This window comes from Euleptes europaea, chromosome 14 (genome assembly GCF_029931775.1).
Source record: "Euleptes europaea isolate rEulEur1 chromosome 14, rEulEur1.hap1, whole genome shotgun sequence".
Taxonomy (NCBI): domain Eukaryota; kingdom Metazoa; phylum Chordata; class Lepidosauria; order Squamata; family Sphaerodactylidae; genus Euleptes; species Euleptes europaea.
This window is the reverse complement of record NC_079325.1, coordinates 12,481,708-12,493,736: the sequence shown is the minus strand read 5'-3', so window position 1 is coordinate 12,493,736 and position 12,029 is coordinate 12,481,708. Positions and strand designations below refer to the sequence as shown.

General features: G+C 44.8%; 1 protein-coding gene across 1 annotated transcript; it reads left to right on the top strand.

The window, feature by feature from the left end:
- The first annotated feature begins 3,539 nt into the window (after positions 1-3,539).
- On the top strand, positions 3,540-10,985 carry LOC130487378 (transmembrane protein 45B-like). Its single transcript, XM_056860870.1, has 6 exons — positions 3,540-3,850; positions 5,002-5,198; positions 7,131-7,343; positions 7,574-7,761; positions 8,954-9,099; positions 10,826-10,985. Exons 1-6 carry the CDS (start codon positions 3,540-3,542, stop codon positions 10,932-10,934), a joined length of 1,164 nt encoding a protein of 387 aa, XP_056716848.1. The 3' UTR covers positions 10,935-10,985.
- Positions 10,986-12,029: the final 1,044 nt, after the last annotated feature.

Here is a 12,029-nt window from a genome sequence, read left to right as displayed (position 1 = left end):
TCTCTCCAGGATCAGAGGAGCATGCCTATTACATTAGGTGCTTTGAACCCAGGTAGGACAATGCTGCTGCTGTTGTCTTGTTTGTGGGCTTCCTAGAGGCACCTGGTTGGCCACTGGGTGGACAGGCTGCTGGACAGGCTGCTGGACTTGATGTGCCTTGTCCTGGCAAATACAGTAGGGAAGAATCAAAGAATCCAAGGGCTGAAGGTGGATGAAGAATTTAAAATGAAGAGGTATGCAGATGAAACCAGCAAGATTCGATAGGTTATTTAAAGGACATAATTGAAAAATTTGGACATCACTCTGGATACAAAATAAACAAACAAAAGATAAAAAATATTTTTAAAATATATTTTAAAAAAAGAGGAAGATGGAATTAAAGAAACTACAGGATGCACAGTGACGGATGGCATAATAAAATATCTAGGAATAAGGATCTCAGGACAGAACAACACTTTGTTTAAAGACAACTATAAGGCCACATGGGAGAAAACTGAAAAAGATCTCGATAGGTGGGCAAAACTCAAGATTTCATGGTTGAGCAGGATTTCTACAATAAAGATGAACATTTTGCCCAAACTTAACTTTTTATTCCAGATACTGTCAATGTATTTGGAAGAGAAGATGCTTAACAAATGGTAACAGAGACTAAACAAGTTTGTACGGAACGGCAAGAAACCGAGGATTAGATTTAAAATACTACAAGAGGAGAGAGAGATAGTTTGGCGTTACCAAACATTAAACTACATTATTATGCTGCAGGATTAGTATGGCTTTTGGATTGGATCAAGAATCCAGAATCAAGACAAATGAAACTGGAGAAAGCAAACTTTAAAGAAGGTTTGCATTCCCATAATCTTTAAAGAAGGTTTGTATGCTCACAGTCTGAACCTCCCACAATCATCCTGAAGCTGGTGGCCCATTTTGAGACTCCTAGCTTTATTCTCTGATGAGCTATGCCTGCCCCAAATGGACAGGTGGACACAGACACAGCAATCCTTTTATTACTATAGATTCATAGTAACAGCAAGCCATGAGATTTGTTCCGTTAAGACATTTGGTGTGGATCAGGGTCATATGGGCAGCCCAGGTGGGATCTTTGTCCATGGGCCTATGGTGGCTCTCAATTAGGGTTGCCAACCTTTAGGTACAAGCTGGAGATCTCCTGCTATTACAACTGATCTCCAGCCGACAGAGATCAGTTCACCTGGAGAAAATGGCCGCTTTGGCAATTGGATTCTATGGCATTGAAGTCCCTACTCTCCCCAAACCCCGTCCTCCTCAGGCTCCGCCCCAAAAACCTCCCACCGATGGCGAAGAGGAACCTGGCAACCCTACTCTCAGTACCCCTGCCTCTCCACCCCTGCAGCCATACTGTTGTGTTTGGCCCCACTACCATTCATGTAATATGTTCAATAATTTTGATTGCCTTTTAGTCCTAACGTATCAACATAACAAAACATACATGGGTCCAAAATTTCACTTGATGACATTTTCCTTCACTTCAAAATTAGCATTGTTCTCTAGCCCAACTGGGCTGTTCCTGCATAGAAACTGCTTTCATCCTTCAATGCAGTGTGCTGCATGAAACAGTAATGTAAAATTGTGGGTTACATATTGAAAGTGGTTGCTAGTAGCCTCAAGGAAAATTCATCTGAAATTAGAGATGGCTGTGAACCTCTTTGTTCTGCCCTATCTAATTTGTTGGAAATATTAAAAAAAAAAAACTGGTGGGATGGGTGTGAGCCTCTGGGTTTGTTCCGTCCAAGTTATTAAAATAAAAACTATTGTCGATGCTCAGTACTGCTTATATTTGTGTAGCTGCAGACTCTGGAGCATCTTCTACATAGAAAATACTGGAGAAAGTTCCCTTCTGCCTATGTAAAGCTTCAGAAAGTAAGCATCTGAGGAACACTGGGATAAACAAACACAGAGCACCTACAACAGGTAAGAAAGGGGATATCATTTTCTGGGGACCTGGAAATGGTCAGTGGTGTGAAACAGGTTGGGGAAAGGGAGGAAGAGAGGACAATAGGTTATACCTCTTGCCTTTGGCAGAAAGCAACCCTGTGGTTACTGGATACAGACAAGAAAATGGCTGATCTCTTAACAGGGATAGAACAAAGCAAACCTAATAAATATCCTACCACTCGCTGTTTTGCATTGGTTTCTGTCTTTGTTTCCTTTCAAATGAGTGAGTCATATAGTAGAAATGACCCTTAGGACCAAAAATGTTGAGTACTTTACAAAGATCTGCGGAAATCACAATTCTAAGTGTGAAAAAGATCCGAAGAATGGCAGCCCACCTGCATGGAGTTTTTCAATTCTGTCTAAACAAGACAGCGAAGCTCTAGAATAATGGCCGCATCTGTATGTTTTGTAATAGCATTAATTTGTTAATTTTAGTGAGTTAAAATTATATTTGAAGGAACAACTGTAGCTTTGTTTTTAATTTGTGAAGTAGATGTTTTGTTGGTCTGTCTACTGGTTCTGATTGTGTATTTTTACACATTAAATATATATATATAATCTCAAAATCAGTAAGACTTGAAATTACCTATCATTGGTAGCTTAGGCAGTGTAGAGGTATTGCGGCCCCAGCCCTATGGGGGTACAGAACGTGGGGGAAAGGGGGGTCACGGCCACCCCAGGGGCTACCCACACCCTGGTGACCGAAAGGCGTGATCTTACCAAGAAAGACTAGTACGCAATAGCTGGAGTAAACAGGCCACAACTTTATTGATTACAGCGTTAGGCATTGGCAAGCATGAGGGGCGGGATCCAGGGATCAGCTGATCACACCCTGTCAGCTGATCACACCCTGCGCCCAACCCGCCTGCTGGGCGCAGCCTGAGATGGCAGCATGCTGGGACCCACGTGGGCGGCAGCCAACTGTGTGGTCCGCTGCCACTTGGGAGGAGGCCAAACCGCAGCCCCCGAGACAGGCTTAACCATTCCTGGCCTCCCCCCAAAACCCATTAGGGTCCCCAGAATGGGAAGCGGGGCACGCAGGCCGTCTTCCCCCAAACTGGATCCGGCCCCATGCCCAAACCGCCACAAGAGGCGACCGGAGATGCTCACCTTCCCTCTCCGGGCATCTCCCGCCAAAGCCTAATGCTGCAACCACCAGCTGAGACCATGTCCTGGGCCTGTAGCCGTACATCCATGCCCCGTGACGGCAGGTGCACCCCGTCTGGGCGGAACCAGGCCCCCATCCGATGAGACAGGTCCGGGTGGTGTGTCACGGCTCAACCAAGGCCGTACCGCCTTACCCACCAACGCTGTGCCTCCTGTCTGGCCCGGTACACCTTTCAGGAGACTGCGCACCCGGTCAACCTATTAGGGGACTGCACACCCGACCAGCACCTCCATTCCTGCGTGACGGACCACGCCAAGGTCCGGGTGGTGGATTACAGCTCCTCCTGAGGTCGTCACAGCCTCAGCCACCATCGCTGTGGCCTCCAGCCTGGCCTGGTCCACCTTTTGGGGGGACTGCGCACCCGGTCCACCAGTGTAGGGGACTGCGCACCCCCACCGGCATGTCTGTTCCAGCTTGCCGACCGCACAAGGTCATCCAGGGCCACCACTCGGCCTGGGTCCGCAGGTCAACCCGTCCGCCTCCCATAGCCGGGGAGGGTCCGGTGACCGCCGACGGGGCCCGCCAAATGCAGTGGGGGGGTGGGGGCAGCCGTGGGGATGGATGGGAGCTTGGCAGCTGCCATTGTCCCTCCCGGCCGCCGCACGTCGGACCCGGGGCCGCCCCCTCCCTCCGAGGGGGCTGGCCAGGACCCCCAGGCCGCAGCCCCACTGCCTGGAACGGCACAGCTGCCCAGATCCGCAGCAGCCGCCGGTGAGGGGAACCGGCCCCCTGTTCCCTCCGCTCCTCCCCCCCGCGGGTCCACAAACCCGGATCCCCCGAGTGGGATCCGCTGCTTACCCTAAACTAAAGCAAGGGTCCCCTTTGATTACAGGGAAAAGAAAAAAGTGTGTGTGTGTGTGTGTGTGTGTGTGTATAATTTTATTTTTACAAGAATGTGTAGCAAATACTAAGCCCTCAACCATTAGTGCTGTAATAATAGCTTCGATGTTTTTTGTATTGTTCCTTTGTTTCGTCTCTTTGCTTTGCTTGTTTTATGTATTTATGTGTTCCTGTGCTTGTGAACTGTGATTGTATTTATATGTTAATATTTATTTTTTAAAAGCAAGGGTCTCCAACCTTTTTGAGCCCACAGGAGCCTTTAGAATTCTGATCAACTTACCTTCAGTCACACAGTGAAGATTCTTATGTCGTAGTGGCAACCGCTGCCTAAGCAGTGTTTTAAAAAATCTGCACAGCCAAACAAATCTCCAAAGGTAAATTCAGAACCTTTGCTAGGCAAAAGCTCCACCTGCCCCTGCCCACTTTTCTAAAAACATTTGGTGGGTTCCAGAAAAGGTGATGGGTGCAAAAAATGAGGATAAGGCTGTTCATGGCTACTAGTAAAAATGGATACTAGTCATGATGCATACTTATTCTCTCCAGTATCTGAGGAGCATGCTTATTATGTTGTTCAGCTGTGCAGATTTTTAAAAACGTTGCTTTGGCAGCAGTTGTCTCGCTTGTGGGCTTCCTAGAGGCACCTAGTTGGCCCCTTTGTGAACAGACTGCTGGACTTGATGGACCTTGGTCAGATCCAGCATGGCTTTTCTTATGTTCTTACGATACCGGTGGGCACCGCTTTGGGGGCCCCTGCCCAAAGGAATTCTGTATCCCCACCAAAATGTATTCTCTCCAATAAGTAGGGTTGCTGAAAGACGGCTCCTGGTCACCTTTGCTTTCATATGATATTTGGCTTAAGTTCTGCCACTGAGTGAGGTTCACAGGAAATCTTTTTCTGTTGGCACGAGGTAGCTCTCAAAAGCTACGCTGCTGAGAGACTGCAAATATTATAGACGGTATAGGAAGAAAGGACATTTAAATAGGGAACTCATTGTTTTACTCTTTAATTTCTGTGTCTAGAGATATCTGCCGAGCGTCTTGACGATGACAAGTTTTGCTGGGCATACCGTGCCGGGATCCATTTTCCTGCTCTGGGGAGTGTGGCAGGCTGTGATAAACGCCGTGAAGCTCTTCAACCGGAAACCGACGACTTATACACCAAAACTGCTACTTTCCCAGCGTGTGGAAAATGTGGCCTGCGCCACCACTGCTTTCATTGGCAAGTACCAGATCGGCTTTTGGGTGTCTGCAAGCCCAAGCTGGAAACACACCATCATTCTTGAGTGAGATCAATGGCATAATGACCAAAGTTGCAGCCATTTGTCTGCAATCTCATATTATCAGCTCTAGTTAAACTTGGGTCAAACTGTTTTTATCAAGATGCTGAAGCCTTATCAAAACCCGTTTCACCAGAATAAGCAATGGGACGAACAGACGTCTCTGAGACAGCTATTTTTCATATCACCTTCCGCTCTCTGAAATAACTAGCATACACTTCCAGCTATATAGTGATTGATTTAGCATGCTTTAGTCTCTTGCTTTGAAAACCCTCCTGGGTTGCCATAAGTCGGCTGTGATTTGATGGCACTTTACACAGACAGATGGGTATAATGGCACATGGCAGGCAATATTCCATGTGGATTATTCCCAGTTGTGTAATGGGAGTACCCATTAGGAGGGTTACACACTTAGGCCCCTTTCAAACTGCCCTTGTAATCTGGTTGAGCAGCGGATTGCTAACAGATTTTTTGTGACAATTCAGACATAACCTGTTTGGCTCCTGGCTGCTGATGTTTTTTTGCCTGTTCAGACAAAGCTGCTTACGTCCTGTCAGCAACACAGGGCTCTATTGCTTTATATTAAAACTGCTTTCTCTCATTTTCAGTTCTTCTTTGGCACTTCTGAATCACTCCAGTGTGCTATTTGAACTGTCTGGAATGCTTCTAAAAGGACTGCTATTTCCCCCCGCCTTTTTTGGCAATGCATTCTTTTCCAGCTTTTTTTTAATGTTCTAAGATGAGTGCTATAGCAAAATAGCAAGTCAATGCATCCCAATGCTGGTGATATAGCAATTCAGTGCTATAACACCAACATTCAGATGTGTTGAATTGCTCTGTGTTGGTGCTATGGTGCTATAACACCAACATTCAGATTGTGTTGGTGCTATAGCACTCATCTTATAACATTTTTTTAAAGCCGAAAAAGAACATGCTGCCAAAAAAGGCAGGAAAAAGTAGTCTCAGAAGGTAGCAGACACACTAAGTAAGAATTCCACTGGTTAGGGACAAGATACCACAGTCCTGCAAAGCTGTTGCCCTCCATAATAGCATTATGCAGAATTACGGGCTAATAGAAGAAAACACTCCAGATTTTCCTAAGGTATGCAGCTTGCAGAATCCAGCTTTGCCTGATAGGCAACTCTAGCACACATGCCAAACAGCAGCATGCCATACCATTGTGCTCTGCCTGCAGGAGAGGTTCTGTACCCAAGCAACCCAGGCAAGGCGTCTGAGGGCCAGTGGTGAAGGCAGCACCACCTCCTCAACCATCAGCTGGGACCTAGGTGAGCCCTGAGGCACTAATAGCAACACACAACTTGCTTCCTGTATATCCAGCCAAATACAACCGCTCAACTTGCTTCCTGTACATCCAGCGAAATACAACCCTCAAATCTGTTCCCACCACTACCACCATTTGCCAGCACCTCAACATCTTTGAGTGTGTAAAGTGCCGTCAAGTCACAGCTGACTTATGATAACTCCAGCAAGGGGCTATCAAGGCAAGTGAGAAGCAGAGGTGGTTTGCCATTGCCTTCCTCTGCAGAGCCTTCCTTGGTGGTCTCTTTTCCAAGTACCAGCCCTGCTTAGCTTCCATGATCTGGTGAGATCGGGCTACACCATGCTGCCTTCCCTCCCAATCTCAACATCTTTACAGGTAGACAATGGATAAGGTGGGGATTGATACACACACACACACACCAAAAACAAAAAAATCTGCCTGCCATAGAGCTTAGGTTGCCCAGATGCTGAGAACACAAACAGGCTGGAGTGAAGCATGGTAACCTCATTGTAAGCATTCAAAAGATGACTGAGGGCAAACACATTCTCCTTTCCAAATAGGCTATATCACTGATTCCATGTTGATCTTTTAGGACTGCTAATTCAGCAGTTTGCACTGGATGGCCCTGGCCTGCATCTCTACAATGAAAAGACTCACCAGTGGGTGGCTCTTAAGAGGTGGCACCATTCAACCATATACCTGTTCTTCTTGGTCAGCAGTTTAGGAGGTATACTTACACAGTGTCTATTCAGGCTCCCCTTGGGACTGGACCACCTTCTGCTTTCCATAGCACTGTTCAACGAAGGTAAGCAGGATTTTTTTTTTTTTAAGATCAAGCTGTCTGATAGGATCTGTACTTTTGAATGTCTGAGAGTCACTTTAAACAGTGAGACTAAGGACACGTGCAATTATTGTTTTCTGACATTTTAAAGATATGGGATGTATAGGCTTGGCCACAACACACACTGTGAAATCGATGATATTTTGCAATGTTAATTTGCCATTCTTTTACTAAACCTGCTTTGAATCCATCAGGGATGATCTTCATTTCCCACAATCTGATAGCACCGACTCTTCTGGAACAGAACCTCCACTCTTTACTGCTCATCCCCATATTCAGCGCTGCCGTCTGCCTGCTTGTCGAAGTGCATTTTAGGGATCACCCCATTCTGGCATTGTTCAGGACCTCCATGTTCCTTACTCAGGGAACGTGGTTTTGGCAGGTCTGTTCTATTCATATTCTATTCAGGTCTGTTCTATTCATGTTTGTGTGTGGGGGGGCAGTTATTGGTCATCTGAATTATGGGATTGCTTATGGAACTGTAGACCAAATTCAAGGGAAACCCTTGTAACACACAAAGGGGGCAGTGGATGTTACCCCATTGTTTCTCTAGGGCCACATCTGAACCAACAAAGCTGCCTTATACCAAGAGACCATTGGTCTATCTAGCTTAGTACTGTCTACTCCAACCAGCAGCAGCTCTTCAGGATCTCAGGCCAAGAAAGGTCTTTCACAACACCTACTTTCTGAAATCCTTTAACCAGCAATGCCACAAGTGAGCCTTGCATTTTCAGTATGCAAAGCACATGGTCTTCTGCAGTTCGCATGAACACACATGAAGTTGCCTTATAACGCATCCGATTCTTGACCCATCAAGTCAGTACTGTCTACTCCAGAGGGGCTGTGGCTCAGTTTGTAGAGCATCTGCTTGGCATGCAGAAGGTCCCAGGTTCAATTCCCAGCATATCCAGTTAAAGGGACTAGGCAAAGAGACAATGTGAAAGAACCCTGCCTGAGACCCTGGAGAGCTGCTGCCGGTCTGAGTAGACAATACTGACTTGGGTGGACCCAGAGTCTGATTCAGTATGAGGCAGCTTCATGTGTTCAATGTGGTGCCCATGAGCACTATGGTGCCCACCAAGTGTTTTGAGAAAGGGCGGGGCAAGGTAGGGCTTTTGCCTAGCAAGGCTTCTGATTGGCCGTTGGCAATCTGACAGGCAGTGCAGATTTTTAAAAACATTGCTTTGGCAGCAGCTGCCACCACAGCACAAGGATCTTCGCTGTGTGACTGAAGGTAAGCTTTGGCAGCTATTTTGTGGCAGCCATTTTTGTGGCTGCACTCACCACACTGTCAGAATTCCAAAGGTGCCTGCAGGCTGGAAAGGGTCGAGGACCCCTGGTCTACTCAGACTGGCAGCAGATCCCCAGGATTTCAGGTAGAGATCTTATACATCAGCTGATTGTGTGTGTGTTTTTAAACTGGAGCTTGAACCTGGGACCTTCCAGATGCCAAGCAGGTGTTCTACCACTAAGTCAAAGCCACACTCAAACCTAATCATTTGTTAACATGTTGTAAAAAAAGAAAAAAGGATAGCTCCCTCTCTTCCAGTTGATGTTCTCTTTTATCACTTTAGATTGCATTTGTACTGTACCCACCATGGGAAAGAACCATTTGGGACCAAAACGACCCTGAAACCACCATGTTCCTCGCCATATGTTTCTCCTGGCACTACCTAGCTATCATTTTCCTCATCTCCATCATCTACGGCATTGTTCACTGGTATGTAAAAATCATGTATTCGTTTAAACAATATGTTTCCAGTACTAATTATCTATATGCATTATTATTCACTCTCAACACATCATAAATAACTATGCAAGACAGCAGAACAAGTCATAGGAGAGGACACGTCTCTGCCTCCCTAAACAGAACACAACAGTTGCCACTGCCTCTCTCTGTCTTACGGCAGGGCGCAAATTTAAACACTCAACAAGTAAGGAATAACTAAAATTAAGACGCTATATGGGTGGTAGAAGACTCCAACTAAAAAAGCAAACATACATAATACAAAATGATCATTGCTGGGGAGACGGGCACAACCTGCCTGCCAATTATATCTGATAGGTGCGCACTGAAAAGGGTTTCTTGGAAGGAGGCAGTGGTGACAATGGGAATTAAAGAACGAGAGCTCGCACTGAAACTTTTTGTATTAGGTTATATTTAATAAAGGAAAAGAGATGGACAGCTAGAACTGAGATGGCATCCAAAGGGGGGTGGGACTTGAAATTCTATCTACTGAAGAATGAGTGATAGAATATGCTATTGGCTGGTGAAACCCAAGATTTGGACAGGAGAGCACGATTGGTAATCTTCAGTTTTTGAAACAAAATATCTGATTATAATCTAGACAGATTCTCAGCTATTGTTTTTAATTTGTGATTTATCTGTGCACTGGTTATTTGTGCGTTCGTTGCCCTGTATCCCCCACAGTCACTTGGCTGGCTTGTGATATTGATAACCATAGGGGTAACAGAATTGCTTTGAGAAGCACAAGATGGCAAGTGCTTGTCTGAGAGGCAACTTACAAATATATATGATGTCAAGATTTAATAGGACATCACCAGACTGCTCTGCAATCCACAGAAAATGGATTGCTCCAGTTCTGCGAATAATCCCACTGTTCACCCACTTCAGTCTATATAGCCCTTAAGAACCTAACAGGAACTCTGCTGGATCCGACCAGTGGTCCATCTAGTCCAGCATCCTGTCCCACACAGTGGCCAAACAGTTCCCCTGGAGGTCCAGCAGCAGGGCATAGAGGCTGTATACTGCAGGGAGAAAATTGGAAATTGTTCTTATGTATAAACTAGATCAGAGCTTGGCCACTCAGACTGACTGGCAGGGAATTCAGGTGAGAGAGAAAAACTAAGTCCACATAACACATTTATGGAATTCCCTACCCAAAATGTGAAGATGGCCACAGGTTCAAGCGACTGAGAGTGAGAAAGGACAAAGAACAGTTGTCATCCATGATAGCTAACAGAAGTCCAGAGACAGCATGCCACAAAATACCAGTCACTGGGCTGTAAACAGTGATATGAATTCCATTGCATCCATACCCTGCACTTATGGGTTTCCTGAAAACATATGACTACAGTCTGAGTCAGTTTGGAATCTATGGACATTAGTGTGACCCAGTATGGCTCTTATGCTCGTTTTTTCTTTGTCGTCAAGTCACAGCTGACTTATGGCAACCCAGTAGGGTTTTCAAGGCAAGCGTTCAGAGGTGGTTTGCCATTGCCTGCCTCTGGTATTCCTTGGAGGTCTCCCATTCAAATACTTGCCAGGGTGTGGGGTGAGAGTGTGTCACTGGCCCAAGGTCACCCAGCAAGTTTCCATAGCAGAATGGGGATTCCAACCTGGGTTCCCCAGATCCTGGTCCAACACCTTACCCATGCTTATGTTCATGCATGCCTATTAAATTACCAGTGTTTATTTTCTCCAGCCTTCTTAAGAAGAAAAGAAAATATGAAAGCACACATATTGAAATTGAACCCCTTATACAAGACAGCAGAGCCTACCTGGTTGTTCCTGATGAATGTGCTGAAGACTAAAAGGCCTTCAAATCCTTTGTTTGGAAATATGGTTGTTGAGGAAATCCGAAAGGAAAAGTTATACTGAAGAGAACTGGATCATAAATAATTTGACAAGAACATGTCTGGTGGTTTTCCATCATAAAACTATCTCCACCCATTTCCACCTTGGTCTCCGTGGTAAAAGATATGGGGCTGCATAGGATTAACAGTAATAAAAGTAATTTCATTTACTTCTTAAATAGAACAGGGCCTTAAGTCTTTCAGTATTTAAATAAGTGTTTGTTGGTGGTGGTGTTCAAAATAGTGAAATGCTGAGAAAAAGGGCAAAATCAGAGAAGTAGAGAAAGGAAAAGGAACTTGATCTTCTATTTCACCTGCGTTGCTGGAGTTACAGGACAATCCAATTAATAACTATTAAAAAGATGGCAAGAAGCTTGTGTACGGAATTAATCTAGATGTCTGGAAGTCCTCAACTTCAAACAGTTCTTAGTTCTCAATCAGCCTACACTGAGAGAATGCCCTGGAAGTGCAAATTAATAACATCTAGTTCTATGGTTATACAAAAAAAAAATTGTAATTGCTTTGTAATTTTGTCTTGTCCTGCTACATGTGGTGGAAGCATGTTTGAGATTAAAGGTTTGGGAAGGTGGTGTCAAAAGTAATATAATTAGGTACAGGACTTTCAGGAACATTTTTACTTAATTACATGGCAATGATTCCAAAGGAAAACAGGTTTTTCCCTTAAATAACCTAGAGTAGCACATCTAGTTTTTGCAAGATACTGGGGGAAAGTGCTACCACAAGAGGGACTGGTTGAAATACTTTTGTAAACTAATGGATAAAATATCAGAATGGATAAAATATCAGAACTAAAATTATGGAGAACTGTAAGCAATTTTGAAAACCTGATTTGGTACATTGAATATAGCAGAATAGAGGTATGAAACTTTTAGTTAGTAGGAAGAAGTAAACAGCGTTTTGGGAGGACTGGATAGTAACACAATATTTACTGAACATTAATTTGATTAGTGAATTTAATTGCTTACCTTGTATTTGTCTGCATATTTGTCAGTTTTGTGGTATTGGTGCATATTTCTATAAAAACTAAATCAA

Coding starts and splice junctions, on each gene's coding strand:
- LOC130487378 (XM_056860870.1), top strand. CDS start 3,540: ATGTCTGTTCCAGCTTGCCGACCGCACAAGGTCATCCAGGGCCACCAC. Junction 5,199..7,130: donor CGCCACCACTGCTTTCATTG/GCAAGTACCAGA, acceptor TTGATCTTTTAG/GACTGCTAATTCAGCAGTTT. Junction 7,762..8,953: donor AGGGAACGTGGTTTTGGCAG/GTCTGTTCTATT, acceptor TTATCACTTTAG/ATTGCATTTGTACTGTACCC.